The sequence below is a fragment of the Peromyscus leucopus genome, chromosome 6, assembly GCF_004664715.2.
Source record: "Peromyscus leucopus breed LL Stock chromosome 6, UCI_PerLeu_2.1, whole genome shotgun sequence".
Lineage (NCBI taxonomy): Eukaryota > Metazoa > Chordata > Mammalia > Rodentia > Cricetidae > Peromyscus > Peromyscus leucopus.
Window position 1 is genome coordinate 103,187,758 of NC_051068.1, and position 18,850 is coordinate 103,206,607.

The following is an 18,850-nucleotide window of genomic DNA, read 5'->3' on the forward strand; positions in this document are numbered from 1 at the left end:
ACAACATCTTCCACAGGTCTTTGTCTTCAGCTCTGCCCCTGTGCCAACCTCACCTGGGTAATAGGTGCAAACTTTGCTCCTCTTTATTGCACATCGAGTTGTTTTTAAGATTTATCTGCTCACTTGCTTGCTTACTTATTTTTGAGGTGAGGTCTTGCCAAATAGCCCCACCTGATTAGCCTTAAACTCCAGCTTGATATCCCCCTGCCTCAGACTTCCATATGCTAGAATGACAAATGTTTGCCACAGTGCCTAGCTCTGGTCTCCGCAGCCTAACACCAACATACGTACTCACCAGCTCCTACTGGCATATTCTGTGGTCATTCGGGGAACTCTTCGAGCCTCTTACCTTCTGGTTGGGTTTCCATTTTGGACAAAGGTTATAATATATACTACATTATGGAGCAATTTAACAGCAAATTTCTTTCATTCAGTGTCTTCTTTAGCCTCATAATAGTTAAACCAAAGTCATTCTTATCAGTTCTTATCATATTAGTTCTTATCAACCCATATGGTTCCTGCCTACCTATTTTCTTCTACTTTCTTAGATGTTAAATGTTGTGAGCTTGGGATCCTGCTTGCCACTGAATCCCCAGGATGTGGCACAGTGAGTGCTACATAGAATGCAATCAATCAACAAAGGCTACTTAAATGTTGTTGTCAGTTTGTAAACTCTCTAGTATTAGACAATAAAAACAAATAGAAATAAATGATCATAAACACAAACCAGAAAAATTTAAAAATCTGAAAGTAGACATCTAGGATTACATTTCTCACTGTTGATGCTTTATTGGCTATGTTTGACAAAACCAAATTTCTCCCTAAAACGTAATGATGTAACACTTGTCATTAGCAGATATACAATAAAAATGATAATGACATCTTGAATTTATGGCTATCAAGTAGTTAGGAGCATTTCTCATGACTTATCTTTTTTGTGTAAGTCCCTTTGGGCACAGGGCATGTTTATTCTCTAGAGGGCGACAGTGGGGTTGGCAGCCCTCGTTGATGCTGGCGGGGCGGTGGCTGAGATGGTACCTGTTGTGTATCAGGAAGATGCAAAGATGAGTGTCATGAGCGTCTGCCCTCTTGGGTGCAAATGTGGGATGCTTAAGGCAGCCTCTATTACACACTTGTACATCTAGTTTCTCAAGAATCCAAAATATTTAGGGGTGAAATATGTTCAAATTATTCCAGCATTTCTGCTTATTTCTGGATTCTTTCATCGTGTTTTTTGAGATACAATTTTTTTCCCCACACCCGCTTCAACCATCTGTGTACCAGGCAAGTTGTGTGAGACATAAAGCCAAAGTGAAATCTCTCTGTTTCACTTATTCAAAAGGGCTATGACTAATGATGGGACAATGGCCTGCAGAGGAAAGAGTGCACCTCTGCATGGACAGCTAGGGAAGCCTAGAAGTCACTGTCATAGACAGCCAGGTCTCGAAGTCAAGGTCTCAGCAGCAATGCTTTGGCACCGTCCTGTAAGAGGCACACGGTCTGCCTGTAAGGTAGATGAAACTCTCTAAGATGGGGTTCGTTATCACCACCAAATGGCAATATGTCTTAAGACATATGCATTCTACTCCCAAGTATAACAATATTCTTTTTACATTAAAAAAAAAAAACTTGGGTGAATTTCACCACATAATGTTTTATACTTGAAAATTCTTTACAATAAAGCTGTCATGTAAAATGTTTTAATTGTTTAATATTAATTAAAACTAACTTAAACAACTTTTAGGGTCATCCCCCCCCATTTTGAAAACAATAGAGTCTTAGGATTCTTGCTAGAATTTAACAGGGCCCTTCTTACATGCGTTGCTTTTACTCTGCTATAGATAACCTCCGAGGTCATCTCAGAAGTCTTTGGTGTCGGCTCTAAACCCACGTGGTAGCATTTCACAGTTAACATGACTGAGATACATCATCTAACAAAGCAAGTTAAATTTCTTCCAATGCAGATTTCCAGTTTGAGACTTGGGAACTAACTGTCCAGGCCAGAACTGCCTGGCTCCTCCCCTCTGTAGATCTCACTGGAGCTCAAACCAAGAAGTGACACATTTAGTGCTTTTGTGTGACTATGCTGCAGATATGACCAAGCGACAGTCTGGTCCTGCTCAGATAGGAATACAAGAAGTGACTTATTTCTATGTTGAAATTTCAGAACAATTGAAAGGCCTACCATGTGTGCTGTTAAAAGGCTTTTAATTTAAAATTATTGTGTTAGATAATCATGCTTCAAGTGACAGTATGATTTATCACCACTAATCAAGATTCTGATCCCTCCTAGACTTCTTGTTTGTATCTGCTTTTGTTCTCTGTTACATAAATATGAGGTTTATATATAAAATTCTGACTGTGTAATATAGGGCTAATGAGTCACAGATGGAAAGATCCTGGCACATTACCATCTAATAACATTTTAAACTCATATTCCATAGTAAAAACAAAAGCAAATTGTACACATCTGTTTTCCAACTTGTGGCATTTCTGAGTTTGTGGAGAGTTGATGCTTAGAGAACTTTCACTTAGGGAGAAGAAAAAGAAGACCCGGGTCACTTCAAACCTGCCCAGCTACTTTATACCCTTATCAGAGTAGATCTGGTGCAAGGGTTTCCTTTGCTCGCCTTCTTGAGAACTCTGAGCACTAAACAATGAGAAGCAAAGGATGAATCAATAGGACTAAAGCACGTCTTCATGCTACAAACCTAAGTTTATTGATTATCTCAAAAAAAAAAAAAAAAAAAAAAAAAAAAAAAAAAAAGCATGTCCCCAACATCAGGAAAATGAAGAGAAAATACCCACTAATAAACTGATAAGGTTAAAAACCTAGCAACTCTCTGGCCTTTGCTAACATACATACATACATATATATACACACATACATACACACACACACACACACACACACACACACACACACACACATACATATCCTCAACAGAAGGGTAGGACAAACAGGGAGGAAACTGAAGCTATCCATTGCTGTGCTGTTATTAACTTATACAGTAAACATGTCTTATAGTTTTAAAGGGAATAAAAGACTCCAATTTCAAATGTTTTTAAAAAGGAAATGGAACAAAGGCAAATTTTCTCTTTCAGATTTTCCCAGTTGGTAACACTGTGAGGATGCTTTATCCCAGTTGCTACAGTCTGGGTCCCTGCAACATCTCCCCCATTCTCCTTGTCTAAGGAATCCCGAGCCACTTTTCTGTTTTATGGGGTTGTGTGGTCTGTCAACTTCTTCTGGAAAAGTTATGTGACGGAAGTGGTTACTGTGGAGTGTGACTGTAAACCACCCTGACATGAAATACACATGTTATAAGAGACAGATTTCCATCAACCACCTCACGAAAGTTCCTGAAAACAGGGCAGAACCAAAAGCCATCACATGAGCAGAGAGAGGAATTTTAATTTGTTGGGTGGTAACACTTTTTGTATGTGGCGAACTATGTTTGTTCTGAAGAGTATTTCCAATCTGACAATAACATTCTGTTCACTGTTGTTGTTAATAAAAGAATTAATATATATATTATATGTATTATATGTCCTAATTTGTAAACAGAATACCAGTGGGCAGAATGTTCTCATAACAATGTCTGCAGTTATCTCGTTTGTACTAACCCTTTAAAAAGAAGCTTCCAAAAATACTAAGCGCTGCAAACCGAATACTAGAATCCGTGCAGATCCCACCACAATGAGTCGGGAGCCTCGCCATTCCGTGCCTTAGGGAATGGCTGTTTGACTTGGGAGCCTCCTGTGTCTAATACGCTGAAGTGTGCTCTGCACCTGAGTGGGAAGGGGAGGTTTTGTGCATGCCCCCGATTTTGTTTGTCTACCAGTGAGATGTCTGTGTGACGTTTTGTGTCGTATTGTTTTGGTGTCGTGCCACGTCCTTAGGGCCTGCCAGGCTTCCCCACAGTTGCTGCCCTGCACAGCAATCAGATCCTCACCGTCAAGGTTTGTGGATGATATGCATGCTTACTCAGTCAGAGGCACAATCAGCATAAGGGTGAACAAGAGCCATCCGTGCGTTGTCCCAGCTTCTGCTCCTAATGCCAGGGGACTGTGTTGGGCACCTGGGACCTCGGGTGTGTCAGGGAGGTCAGTGTTATGGCCTAAGTGAGAACCTCCTGAGCATTCATGAGGAGGAGGATGAAGTTAAACATGTATAATGACAATCAGAGGCGTGGCTTCCTAGGAGGCTGCCTCTTATCCATGGCTGGATTCACATACATTCCAATGCTCTGTGATGCTTTCCCAGCCAATTAAGTAATTCTAAGGACTCTAAGCTTGGGGCGTCAATACCTGGTTCATGCCACATTATGCTGGTTGACAAATCTGACGGAACTGGAACTAGTGCTCTGTCTGTAGACCTTCTACTCGAGGTGCAGAATGCAAGATCATTCTGGGTCACTTGCTTCTGGAAGTGGATGCACTAAAAGACAACCCCCCAAAAAAAACGACATCCAAATGATGGGGTACACAAGGGACTCATTTCTAATCAAAAGACTCATTCCATTACAAAGCTGTCTTTCTTCCAGAGAGGCTGAGGGTCTGTCAGTCATGAGCACCGGTTCCATTTTATTTAATGGTCATTATGAGTCTAATGTGTATATCTTTATTTCTTCCTTGGGGCCTTCTGATGCTTATTCCTCAACTCTCTCATCTCTGAACTTCAACCTTTGACCTCACCTGACTGATCAGATGGTGTTTCCTAAAATCAATCATGGCTTTCTCTCTGCTGATCAGCAGCTCATTAAACGCCGGCTGATTAAGGTAGTGCTGCTTCCTGCTGGAGTCTGATTTCTCCTTCCCGTTCAATTATTGCTCTGGGTGCTGTTGCTTTGCATTTATCTCTCATGCATGGCGCATCGATGGTGGGTGGGTCTCTGTAAACATCCCAGAATAAGATCGTGTTTGGTGACTTACAGTATAGAAAGCCTGCCTGGTTTGTTTTGTTTTTTAATCAAGACAACTTCAGTTGTAACCAGCAATAGACATAGACACATGGTTCCCGAGCCCTCTGGCTCTGATAAATTATACATCTGTTGTGCAATAGAGCAGGAGCCCATTATGCTTAATCTTTGATTCTGTGAGTAAATATATTTTCCAACTGAAAATGCAGCCACCCATTGGTCGTGGTAAATGTGTCCGATAGGGCATTGCCATAGACACCCTAAACAAGGGCTTTATCCGGCTCTGGATGTGGTAATAAACAGGGCACTTCAAGAGCTGCGCTGCCAGGCTGAGAGCCGCTTCAGTTTCTTAGCATCTGTTCGGCTCTCCTACAGTAAAGATTTGCTCCTTACTGACAGGTAGCTTGCCAGTGGGCTTCATATTTATGGTGGTCTGGTTCTTTAAGCGTAAATGTAGATTGGATAATATGAATTTAAAGTGCTGAAATAGAACCTGAATATTAATTGCTCATGATTATTGTTGGTTCATTCCTTTCCTCCATTCCAGGGTGACCAAGGACAGGCAGGGCCTCCAGGACCCCCAGGCCCTCCTGGTCCAAGAGGCCCACCTGGGGACACAGGGAAAGACGGACCCCGAGGAATGCCAGGAGTACCCGTGAGTTTCTTCGTGGATTGTTGTTCTCCCAGATTTTGTTCCAGGTTAAGGGGTAAACAGTAAGCTGGAACAGGGGGCAAGGAACTATAGGGCCAAGAGGTCAGGTGACTAGAGAAAGCTGGGGTGAGGTAGAAACAGAGGACAGTCAGTGTCTACAGGGCGCTTCAGCAGCATTCACTTCATTACTGGGCCAAGAAGAGCCGGAGACCTGACGATGGACAGCACCTGGATGGATCTTAGGTGAGCTTCTGGGAGTTCACAGTGAGAGATGCCCAGTCTTGCCTGTGTCCTGCCTGACGTTGGGTATGTCACTGCCTTTTTGGGGTGAAGTGGGCTATTAGTGAGAAAAATGAAGCCAAATATTGACAGTGTTTTCTTAAGGCCAATAGAGGACCCAATAAAGCCCCACGCTGCTAACAGAAAGCAGGTAGAGCTTATTAGTATTGATCCCTTACTAACCTGGCTAAGGGTGTTAACAAAACAAAAATGAATGACTTCAACACCAGAGGGTGTGACCATATTATCACTTGACATTTGCATCCGAGGCTTATCTAACAGAAACCATTTTTAAATGATTTCAACACTAGAATTTGTCACAGCAATAACAAAAACATGGGACATTGATAACTGATGAGTGATATGACCTGGTACATGCAGCCCAATCATTTAAAGAAATATACGGACAAGATTGAAAAAATGACTGGGTTGATATTGTGATTCCAGGGCTAGAAATTAATGTTTATTGCTGAGTTAAATTTTACTTACTGTATTGCTTAAATTGTTTCCATTGGTGATTTTCTAGTTCAAAAGTAATGATGAGAATGTTTTCTAACCAAGTAGAAATACTTAAAAATAAAACCAAGGGGGGAAAAAAACTGAAATCAACAATAGCTGTTAATGTTATTGTACATTGTCTTTGCATTTTTAATGCACATATTTTTGTATCGCTTTTCTAAGGATTAATCTATGTGTGAGGATACGGGGCATTTTTATCTCTTTTGTGGTCATCTCCAAAGTCCCACTTCCCTTTCTGAAGGCTGTGTGTTTGCTCATGTGAAATTAGGAATGGACCCAGCTGCTCATGGGACTGCTTTCCCTGAACATTTGAAGGCGTTCAATTCATCCTAACCCTACCTGCTTAATGTCTGCCGTTTTCTTAGAGTGATGCTCCTGGGGAGAGCCTTCCATGGCTTTGGGGGACTGACAACTTTCACTGACAGCTAGTCACCACAGTGGCTGTCTTCAGATAACCAGTTAAATAACCAGTTAAAGACATTTGCCAGCAGGCACGGTGGTATATAGCAGGCGTCATTTCTGTGATGCCCGCACTCAGGAGGCAGAGCCAGGAGAGTGCTGCGAATTCAAGATCAGCGTGGGCAGGCGGGAGAGGTGGCTCAGCAGTTAGCGCTGGCTGCTCTTCCATGGAACCCAAGCTTGATTCGCAGCACCTACGTGGAGGCTCACACCCATCTGTAACTCGAGTTCCAGAAGATCCAACCCTGTCTTTTGGCTTCTTAGGACACTGAACACACATGGTGCACAGACAGACATGCAGGCCAAATACACATACACAGAAAATAAATATTTGTAAAGATGTATTTTAAAAACCAGCATGGGCTCCACAGTGAGTTCTACTAGTCTAGAGAATAGTGTGGAAACTTGTTTTTAAAAGAGCCCAAATGAAGAAACAAGGGTCCAACATTTATTGGTAGAAAAAAAATGCCCAGATCATCAAATACTATGTATTATAGAAGAAACAAATTTATGCTAGACATGACTGTAAGGAGACAAAAATAAGGAGCTAGGAGATGGCTCAGTAAGGACGACACGAGCTTGAAGACCAGAGTTCAAGCCCTGCATCCATGTCGAAGCTGAGTACAGCAAACAAGTCTGTAGCCCATCACAGGGAAGGCAGAGCCAAGAGGATCCTTGGTGCCTGCTAGCTGGACAGTCTAGCCAAATCAGCTCTTTGTGATATGTTTACATTCTATTTAACCGTTTTAAAAAATGCACTTGACATTCACATGACCAAGAAAGTGTTGGGGAAAAGAAGATACTGAAAAAATTTTAAATACTTATAATTACTCAATGTTATTAATTTTTTAAAGGGTGAACCAGGGAAACCAGGAGAACAAGGCTTGATGGTACGTATCTCAGTTTGTTTTTTTAATGAAAATAATAGAAAAGTGGGTTATTAAAACTGTGGTCAAGTTTATGAGTGAGTAAGCAACCTTTTTGTATGACCCATAACAGAATCAGTAATTTATGAAAGTTTATTAGAAAATAACAGTCCCGACTTACTGCATGCTGAGGATCACAAGACTACTGTCTTAGGGTTTCTATTGCTGTGAAGAGACACCATGACCATAGCAACTCTTATAAAGGAAAACATTTAAGTGAGACTGGCTTACAGTTCAGGGTTTAGTCCATTGTCATCTTGGTGGGAAGCATGGCAGCATAGAGGCAGACATGGTGCTGGAGGAGCTGAGAACTACATTCAGATGCACAGGCAGGAGAGAGAGGGAGGGAGAAGGGGGAGAGAGGAGAAAGAGAGAGACTGGGCCTGGCCTGAGGTTTCAAAGACCACTCCCTCCCCAAAGCCACACCTCCTGAACCTTCTAATCTTTTCAAAGAGTTCTGAGCGTTCAAATTCATGAGCCTGAGCCTGTGGAATGAATAAGAATGGTCTTACTCAAACCACGGTAACTAGATATCCATAGAAACCATATATCCACTCTGCAAGTGGAGCTGACCAGTGGTGGAGTGAAAGCTCCCGGGACCAAGCCATACCCACCACACAGAAATTGCTCTATTCGTGATCTGTATGAGCAAGATATATATTTGGTCCAGAGTATTTTAAAAGAAAACGATAAAATATTTATCATCAGTAGCACCCGCATGGAGGGACAGCATTAGCTTATGGTGCTGCATCAATGGTACCTGAATGGAGGGACAGCTCATGGTGTGGTATCAGTGGTACCTGCATGGAGGGACAGCGTTAGCTCATGGTGCTGCATCAGTGGTACCCGAATGGATAGACAGTGTTAGCTCATGGTGCTGCAGACTCAGAGTGAAAGAAGAATCCCTGGAAGAGCAGGATATAAATTCTGAAATTGTTTCAGGCACCTATAATTTCTGTCCTGGAGACTCATCAAAATCTACTCATTTCATTCATTCCTACATCAAAATCTACGCGGCATCCTCGGAAGCCCTGTATACCCTGAGTCTGTGCAGACTAATTGCTCACTGGCTCCCGCTCTCCACTCTGGCACCTAGTGGGGGACCCTAAACATATGGAGTACTCTGGAGTTAAACAGGAGCTCTGGAGAATTCCATTCTTGCTTTCCCTGTTTATCTATTCCCCAGGATGGATTAGAGGAACCATACATAATCTCACTTTCCGGCAGTTTCTTGTTTTATTTTTATGTATGTTCTTGGAGTGCCGGCGATCGAAGCCAGGACCTTACATAGGCTAGATACCTGCTCCACTATGCCATTTCCCCTCCTGATTCGAGCCCTTAAATAGAAGTGCTGTGCCCAGCCCCAAATGAATTATTATAATGCGTTCTTACTGCGCTTCTATTTCCCATCTCATAAAAACTTTCTCAAATGCAGATAAATATTGACCACAGTTTCTGTAAACCTTTCCGTCTCTCTTTACAGTCTTCAGATGAGTTCATGTCTCATTTTCTAGATGCAGCCAAGAAATGTAAATGAAATCACAAATGTCCCAAGGATTTGTGGGCTTAATGATCGTCTAAAGTGAATTTATAGATGATCTCTTTCAAAAGTGTAAATTACTGCTTCAAGTGAGCATTTCTTTAGTATGCAAACTGGCTAAATGCTGTTGTAAATCTCAGTGATTCCTCACAAATGAACTAATGTGCAAGTCAGACCGATAGCTTGAACGTTTCTGTTCCCTCCATCCCCAAACCCATCCCAAAGACAGCCACCATTCTGACTGGTGTCATTGTGAGTTAGCTCTGTCCGCATTTGAATTTTATACTAATTGACTCATACAGTATGTCCACGTTTGTGTCTGGATTTTTTCATTCAGCATTGTATTTGTGAGATCATCTACTTCTGTTTTAATAGCCTTCACAGCTGTTCAAAAAAAAAATCAGGAGGAAGAACCTTACTTCCTCTGTTACCCCGTTAAAACTACATCAGTCAGAGCAGCGAATGAATGAGTGCCTGTCTGACCTTGGGCAAGCCACTTAACCTCTCAATTTCTCATCTGTACAGAAAAAATAACACTGTCTTTGCCTGTTTTAAAAGGTTGACAGAGACAAATGCAATAAATTAGTGGAAATCTCTTTAAAATATGTAATGAGAACTATATATGAGTGTGTTATTATCACTCTTTGTTCTCCACATAGTACAGGTGAGCATAGAGTTATATAACAGATGTGTTCATGAAAGTTGTTTTTAATATGAATCAGATTTTCATGAATCAATCTATTTTAAAATTGCTGAAGAATTTGGTTCTTTAAAACAGTCCATTTTATGGTCTTTTGTGAAGCAATATAACTCCTTACTTTATTTTCTCAGCAAACTGAATTGGTGTGTTTTATACTTGCCTGCTAACATAAATGATTCCTATGCATTTTAACCCATCCCAAAAAGAGTACCAGGAATACATTTGAATTTTTGTTTGTTTTGATTTGGTTTGGTCTGGGATTTTTGAGACCCATTTTCTAGCTTGCCATTTTCCAGGCTGGCCTGGAAATCACTTTGCAACTCAGTCCGGCTTCAAACTCATGATCTTCCTGCCTGGCCTCCTAAATTCTGGGATGATAGGAATGTGGCATCATATCCAGCACTTATGGTGGTCATTTTTATGAGGCAAGGTATCTTAAACAGTTTTTATTTGTGTGTGTGTGTGTGTGTGTGTGTGTGTGTGTGTGTGTGTGTGTGTTTGTATGTGTGTGTTTGCTCATGCTCATGCATGCTCACATACACACATACACACTCACAGTGTTTTATCCCAGAAGTCTGGAAGAAAGAAAGATGCCCTGCTTCAATAGTGCTAGCTAGAAAGCACTTCATGTGTGACGTGGTCTTTTTCCTCTGCACAGATCCATAGACTGTTGGTAGTGATTACAATTCTGCATACCTTGATGCATTATGAGCAGCAAGTGAAGAGCTGATGAGAAATGCTCTGTGAACCACAAGGAATTCCATAGATAAGTAGTATTCCTCTTGAGGCAAATGTCAAGCAATGTAAGCAGCCACCCAGAAAGACTCCAGAAAAGCTATAAAGAATGGCTAAGTAATCAGTGACATTATAGCATGTCAATACTGGAGTTGGGAGTTCTATTTGTTGTTGTCACCAAGCCTTCTGTGTGTCACATCACATTATCAATTTTTCATGATGGTACTTCTCATCCGCCAGTTCAAACAAAGCACAATGAATAGCCTCGCTCTTTTCCTCTCTGGATAATCCCCCGTTGGTTTGAGTTGCTCAGTAGTGCTTATTTAGATGAGGGTTCTAACGACGCACTGGAGGATCTTTATGAACTTCAAGTGTCTCTGATGATGAAATGAGGAAGCTAAAACCAGCCTACAAAGCTGTTTATGAGTGTGTCAGGTAGGGATTTGGTTTTCATAATCCAGGATGGATCATTAGACTGCACAATAACTATCCGAAGATTAACAGCATGCATGATACAGTAAGAGGGAGAGCCTGAAGTTCAGGCAGGCCTGCTTCCCTCGAATCCTGTTCAGCATCTAGTCTGTAAATGTGGCCTTTGGGCTTTCTGAGAAGTTCTGGGGAGATTATAAAGACTGAATCTGGAACTTAAAAAAGTTAACTATATCTAAATAAAAGCAGACACCTCCCCCCAGCACACACTATACTATAGAACCAGGCATACAGCTGAGAGCTGGCCACAACTGGAAGTGCTGGGGGTTGGCTTATAGCACAGGTCATGTCCAGATCTGTCCTCCAAGCCTGCAGTATTCTAAATACTTGTTCGAGTCGTATTTAAGGGCATCTTTCCTTTAGACCCCCTTACTGTTTGTGTTTTCTTTGACAAGTGCAGAAGTTCTTAGAAACATGAAAGATTAATGGCATTTTTTTAAAGATTTACTATATATACTTAATATATTATACATTATTAATATATTTATTAATATATATTATTTGTATATATGCCCTCTTCTCATGTATGAGTGCTCTATCTGGTTGTACAGCTTTACACCAGAAGAGGGTGTCAGATCCCACTCTAGATGGTTGTGAGCCATGATGTGGGCGCTGCGAATTGAACCCGGGTCCTCTGGAAGAGCAGCCAATGCTCTTAACCGCTGGGCCATCTCTCCAGCCCTAGATGGCGTTTCTTAACTCCTACTAACCCACGCCTGTCTCCTAGTGTGCTGCTTCCCTTTTGTCAACCGGACACAGCTGGAGCCACCTGGGAAGTGGGACCTCGATTGAGAAAACGCTTCTATTGGCCATCAACAAGCCTGTGGGGCGTTTTCTTCACTAATGATTGAGTTCATGTGGGGGACCCAGCCCACTGTGGTCCTGGGTTGTATGAAAAAGCAAGCAGAACAAGCCAGTGAGCAGCATTCCTCCACGGCCACTGCTTCAGTTCTGCCTCCAGGTTCCAGCCTTGAGCTCCTACCCTGACTTCCCTCCATGATGGGTTATTAGCTGTAAGATGAAATCAACGCTTTCCTCCCCAACTTGCTTTTGACCTTGGTGTTGTATCATAGCACTGGACAGTGAACGTAAACACCTGAGTGCTGTGCTTTGGCCTGAAGTATCTGTGTCTGAGGTGTCTTAGGCTCTTGCATCCCTCGATTCTGAAACTCTTTAATCCTTCCTGGTTTCCACCCAGCTTGTATACACACTCATAGCACAGCCATTCTCTGCTTTCTGTATCATAAGAACACTTAAATCTTTCCTCCCTGAGCTTTCATGGCATGTAAGAATTCAGGAAAAGTTACCCACTAAAGTGAAGTTTGGACTTGCGTCTGAGTCATGTGTAGATGATTGTAGTTTGCTTTAGTTCTGCTTCTAAATACATCAGTACATCTGAGTCCAGTGAGTCCAGCAATGCTGTTGAAAATGTTATGTGGATCACAGAAGCATCAATAGCGTGTCTGCTTCATTTCAAATGAAACTGGAAGGAGCGATGTGTGAAGACTTGCTTTAAGCAGCTTCAGCTACGGTGGCCTGCTGGGCTACAGTTGATAAACTCATCGGTTTCCCCAACTGAACTTTGATCTGCCTGTTCTCTTGCTCAGCAGATGATAGGCACTGGAGAACCGCAGACTCCTCCCGTTCATTTGGCTCCGATTGAGAAAGTGAGACCCCGTCCCACTTCTCTGGGTGTGTTTGTCCCTAGCTGGTGATGTGTTGTTTTCCAAACAGGCAAGAGAACATAGACAAGCTTGCCTTCTTTATCTGCAGCTGTCCTAGTGGCCCTGCCTGGAGCTCAGCCCAAGGGGACTCTTGATTGCCAAGTGCACAGGCCTCTTTAGGGGTAGCTGAGGGGCAGATGCATTCTTGTAGTAGGTAAGGGAAAGATGGTGGTTTTGGTTTGGTTTGTGTAGGGGGGTGGTTTGAGGCAGGGTTTCTCTGTGTAATAGCCCTGGCTGTCCTGGCATCTGCTTCGTAGACCAGGGTGGCCTCAGAGATCTGTCTGCCTCTGCCTTCTGAGTGCTGGGATTAAAGGCATGTACCACCATGCCCAGCTCAGAAAGATGGTTTAGGTGTCATGTGAAGTACAAACCATCTAAAAGGCTGAGTAGGTGACAGGAGTCACTTTGATTTTGATTTTCCTTAATGACTTCCAGACTGTGGTTAACCTTATGGTAAATATCTCTACACTGGTTCCAGCTAAAGGCCCAAACCCCTATATTATATTGAACAAATTAAAATGCCTAGAATTTAGATTCCCCATTCAGAGAACATGGTGCTACTGAAAGATACAAATTCCTATCCAGCTCTACAATCCTGCCACCTTCCATTTTCATTAGATACACAGGGAGACCTTATGATTCTTCATTGTATGTGAATGCCTTGTAAATAAATTCAAAGGATGTTCATCTGGGTTTTTTTTTTTTTTTCAATTTTTAGACAAAAGGAAAAAAAGAAATTCTTATGCAAAATGTACAAATACTAACATTTTACAAACCAAGATAATGAACTGTTAAATATGTTCTATCTTCTAACTTTCACAAAATTATTCTCATGGTGATTTGTAAAATTGAAATTCAGTAATCGTGTGCTCCTAAAAGTTGAAAGTCTGAATATGCTAGCGAGAGGAAAGCTGTGACGAGCCCCTCCCTAGCCGCTAGGCTACTCCTCTTCCTGCCTTCACCCACCCCTCATCTTTATGTAACTGACTTTATAAGACTCGTGTTCTCCACCGCTCACGGGACCTAACTCCGAGCACATCCCATAGAATAATCATTATGATGCTTAATGTTGATCGTTAACTTGACGTGTTAGGAGACACCATGAAAGCATTAGTAAAGCACACCACTGGAATGTGTCTGTGAGGGCATTACCAGAGAGGTTTAGCTGAGTAGGAAAGAGCCACCCTGAAGGCGGCTGGCACCGTCTCTTGAGAGGAGGAAGAAAGCCCACAGAATTACCAGCATTCCTCATTACTCTGCTTCCTAGTCTACTGAAATGTGAGGGAGCACCTCTGACCACCAGCCCTCATCACCATGATGGACTCCATCCCCAAGCCTTGACCAAGGAAACCTGCCCTCCCTTAGGCTGTGTCTTGTCAGGTGTCAACACAACAACACGTCATGGCAATGTCCCATGTTCTAATTTACTGTTGCGGACACCAGGGGTGTGACTCCCCGTCAGAAAGAAGGAACTGGAGGAGAGAAGGACAGCTGTCTTCAAAGTGAGCAGAAGTCAAGTGAGCAGAAATGCCCAGGGCTCTTAGTATCCCAGCCATAGTCTAAGTCTGGACAATTGAGGTTGCAGGCTGGCCTGTCCCTTTAGACGCACAGATTCCTAACTGTGAGACCTGCAACCAGGCAGGGAAGAGAGTTTTAAAATGCCTTCTGGCTTGTGTCTAGAGCTTCAAGTGTCTGAGGGGAGGTTTTTAAAAGTAGCCTCCTACTTTTCCTTTAAGAAAATGCCACATACTTCCACATTCCCTCACACTACGTTAGAACAGTCTGCTCCTTTGCTCTGTAATGCTTGTCCCACCGTGCACTAGCTGCTGTAGTTAGAATATTTATTAAACTGAATGACTGATGTGAATTATATCATTATTGTTAATGGTATTTGTTATAATAAGGTACCGATACCTAAGCTACTGAGCTCATTCCTTCTCTCTGACAGTGTCCTGTCTTACCAGGGGTGGAATTAAATAGGATAAACACAACCGATTTTCTACAGATTGTCTTTTCAGTAACTTCTCCTTTTCCTTCATGTTCTACAGATCATTTAGAGTATCTATGTGCTCATGAATAGCATGATTAAAGGATCCATTGTCATGGAGACAGTGGGAAAGTAATCCCATCTATTTCTAGTCACAGTGTGTGGCTATTTTGAAGTCAGGTATATTAAAAGAAGCCTTAGAAATCATCTAGCCTATCACTTCACAGATTAAAGAAAAACGAGCGTAAGTGATGTGGCCAGGGTGGTAGAGAAGACAGTGTCAGAACCATGTTAGACCCTGGCTCATTTGCTTACAGTCTTATGGGCTCCACAGTCTAAATCCACAGTGTCCAATGCAATGTCTACTAACTCCAAGTGATGAGTTCAGAATCAGTTTCAGTAAATCAAAATTAAAGCTTTCTTTCTGGAAACTACACTAGCAACATTTCCGGTGCTCAATAGCCATGTGTGGCTAGTGGCTCCCCTGTCAGATTAAGCAATCCAGAATGTTTTCATCATCACAAAATCCTGCACTAGACAGCACTCACTGGCCTTCCTAGACAGAAAGCAGGCCTGAACACACGAGTCTATATTATACTCTTAAATTTAAGACATCTGTGAGTCACAGGATATGTAGATTCGAGGAGCAGCGTTTCTTAGCATTGTTTATTTTAAATATGGTGAGAGCTTAAATGCCCCTGCATACAAATATTCTTTTACTGAATGCTGTGTGGTGTGATAGGGCCTTTATGAACCATAAATCTCCTTTTATGGCATCCAAGGGAAGCATATGTAATCACAGAGGGCAGAAGAGCCCGTTAATTTTTCTTTCTTTGGGGGTCATTTCCATTTTGGGTTCAGCACTAAGAAACAATTTATTAAATATTTAGAAGGGATAGAGTGAACTAATTTAGCTGGGGGTATCTGGTGACTATTGAGTCTCTGTTTTGGAACCTGATAGTATAGATGCTTAAATGTCTAGATCTCCCTTTAATCGGTCCAAGCTATTTAATGCTCCATTTTTCATCTTGGATCCTGCTTTTGTCAAGTGATGAGAAAAATGTATCACCTATTTAATTTCCTGAGCTTAAGAAACCTCCCTTGAAAAGGTCACAACCTCGTGATTCTGAGAAATACCAGTAAATGAACTGCCCTGGTTTAATATTTCCCTATAAGTCAGCGGATGAGATAGGGCAGTCTGAAAACATTTGCTCTTTTTAAAAAACGACTGCTCATTAGAGCCTTTGCCATAAAGCACTAATGAACGAATGTGACACCAAGCCCTCTCATGGACAAGGTGTGGGTTCTAGAGGAAGTTTTTCAAATAATAGGAGTTAGTGGGGAGAAATGTTACCGAAACAAAAATCCCAGATATTTAAACAGAAACAACTGCTTCCAAAGTGAGGACTCTTTCCAGTTGGTAGTGTCATATTTTGAGTGCTAAAATAATGGTATCTAGTTAAATATAATTTTTATTTTTTTATATTTCAATTTATTCAATAATTATTTGTGATAAGTGCTTTCTCAAGTCCAAAAGCTGTAAAATATATGTCCCGAGGAAGCTTCTCCTGGGTCTAGTAGATTCATATGTAAGTATATTAAAGACAAATCATTTGAAAAGCACTAGAATGCAGCAGAAAACAAGGCTTGTCCAGGCATCTTGTCAAAGAATGTGAGTCGTGACGCTGGGTCCCAGAAGAGTGATTAAGAAATTCAGACAAAGTCTAATAGGAGAAGGAAATGGACTTCATGGAAATATTAACAAATATGGCTTAAGACAGGGCCCATAAAAGACTAGGTTTATATAGCACTGAGATGTAGCAGTCTCGGTCCAGCATTCCACCATAGCCACTACAGAACTACTACTATGTTATTGGCCTTGGCGTAGAGGACACCAGGGCAGCGGTGCTTTGCATCCTGTACTTTCCTCAACAGTTGGTCTTGCTGCTTCCCCGTGCTTAAGCAATAAACTCCAAATCTTGTATATCATCACTTGGATTCTCCTCCAGATGTCCATGGTAGACAGACCATGTCTCTTAGCCTTCAAGTAGGAGATTGCAGTCTATACAGGTAAATCTTAAAAGAATTGCCCTTGTGTGTTTCTTCTTTATAAACCAATGTTATGGATTTTGTGATCTTGTGATGCATCTAACCAGGTTAATTAATATCTTTCAAAAAGTTGTGATGAAATTCTATAGCACCAACCTATTGAGAAAGCCTAGTGCTTATGTTTTATGATTACATATGATATACATCTCATCATTCTTTCCATTGGAATCGGCTTTGAAAAATATTTCCTTTATTTTGACTGACTTTTATTGAAACAAGGGGAAAAATTTAAGTCAAAAGGAAGTCTTTTTAAATGGCTTAATACTTTGGGCTTCTGTCCTCTTCTCCGTGTTGTGTTAATATTTTTTTTTTCCTTTAGAAGTTGATTGTATATTCTGGTATCCAGCAATGACCAGCAGCTTCCAGAGCTCTGAGTTTTACTGTTAGCCATCAGGGACAGAACAGGAACTGCGTCCACCCCCTACATCATTTCCTAATAGCAGGCAACCAGAACTTGCCTTAAAACGTCTCCCAAGAGGCATCCGAAAGCACATCGTCTAGCAACTCAGCATCCTGTTTAAGCAATTAATACCTTAGTCAAATCTGTGCTCGTGTCGTTAGGGTCAGAAAAATTCATTTTCTCCCCAACAGCCGTCTATCAAAGAAAATGCTTTTTTAAATGTATGTAAACTAGCAACTGTAGCAGTGCATGATGCTTGTAGAGTCATTTGTTTCTTGGCTGTCTGCTTTGAAGAGCATCTTGGATTGATAATTCTATCCACTGTCCATGTGACTACTCGCACTCCAGTAGAGACCTTAGGCCATACATGGTATAGTGTAACTAAGATGTTTTTGCTTTATTGCTCTGTAGAATCTATGAATAGAAATCACTTGGGAAGAATTTACTCCAGTAGTTTGGGAGCTACTGTAATAAGCCAATAGCATTGACATGACTCAAAGAATAGAGTAAAAAAATCATGTCATTCCTATCCTGAGACACTATTGTTTAAGGTTTCAAGAAGGAAAAAAAGGAATGACTATATGTATTCTATGACTATAATCATTCCTATAATTTTTATCATAGTCAAAGTAAGCACATTGTTCTTCTGAGCCCTGACTAGATCATGCAGCTTCAGTCTACCTTCTCTCCATTTCCTGTCTCCTCTGGTGTCCTCTGAAAATGTACGTGTTCCTTAGTTTGGTCTCTGCACCTGTCTCCTTGCCACTAACATGCTCCTCCCTCGCCAGGCATATGGTCGGCCTGACAGAGCTCTAGTCAAGGGTCGCTTTATCACTGAGTCCATCACAGAGCTGCTAGTGTGAAACATCTACTCCCTCTCCTTCTCCCTTCCCTAGCCCCTTCTTTGCATTAGCAATCACTTCACAGATTGTTGGCTGTCTTTCTACATTCACTAGAACGTGAAGCTCGGAGGGCATGTAGTCATGGCCTGTTTTGTTAACTGCTGTCTCCCCAGTACCTATGGCCTTACCTGGCACTTAGAGTGCAGTTAATTATTAAGTAAGTGGATAAATGAATGAATGAAAACATGATTCACTGAGCATTTTACTGTGGGCCATCTGTACTACATTAAAGAAAAGAAAAAAAGAAAAAAAGAAATAGCCAGGTGGTGGTAGCATACACCTTTAATCCCAGCACTCAGGAGGCAGAGCCAGGCAGATCTCTGTGAGTTCAAGGCCAACCTGGTCTACAGAGCAAGATCCAGGACAGGCACCAAAACAACACAGAGAAACTCTGTCTCAAAAAAACAAAACAAAACAAAGTGAAAAAAGAGAACAACTTTTACAATAACACATAGCATTACAATAATGTTGATAATTCTATGAAAACGTTCTATTATCATGGTTCTT

At 41.6% G+C, this 18,850-nt stretch overlaps 1 protein-coding gene across 17 annotated transcripts in view; it reads left to right on the forward strand.

The window, feature by feature from the left end:
- Col25a1 (collagen type XXV alpha 1 chain) overlaps window positions 1-18,850 on the forward strand; it is a 404,038-nt gene that overhangs the window by 284,913 nt on the left and 100,275 nt on the right. For 13 of the 17 annotated variants that reach the window (XM_037207097.1, XM_037207094.1, XM_037207096.1 and 10 more), the window contains exons 8-10: window positions 4,711-4,782; window positions 5,470-5,577; window positions 7,686-7,721. In XM_037207097.1, the coding sequence (XP_037062992.1) occupies window positions 4,711-4,782; window positions 5,470-5,577; window positions 7,686-7,721 (216 nt within the window). Of the gene's footprint in view, window positions 1-3,903; window positions 3,964-4,710; window positions 4,783-5,469; window positions 5,578-7,685; window positions 7,722-18,850 lie in introns of all 17 variants that reach the window. The other 4 variants (XM_037207099.1, XM_037207100.1, XM_037207093.1 and 1 more) reach the window with 1 other exon arrangement.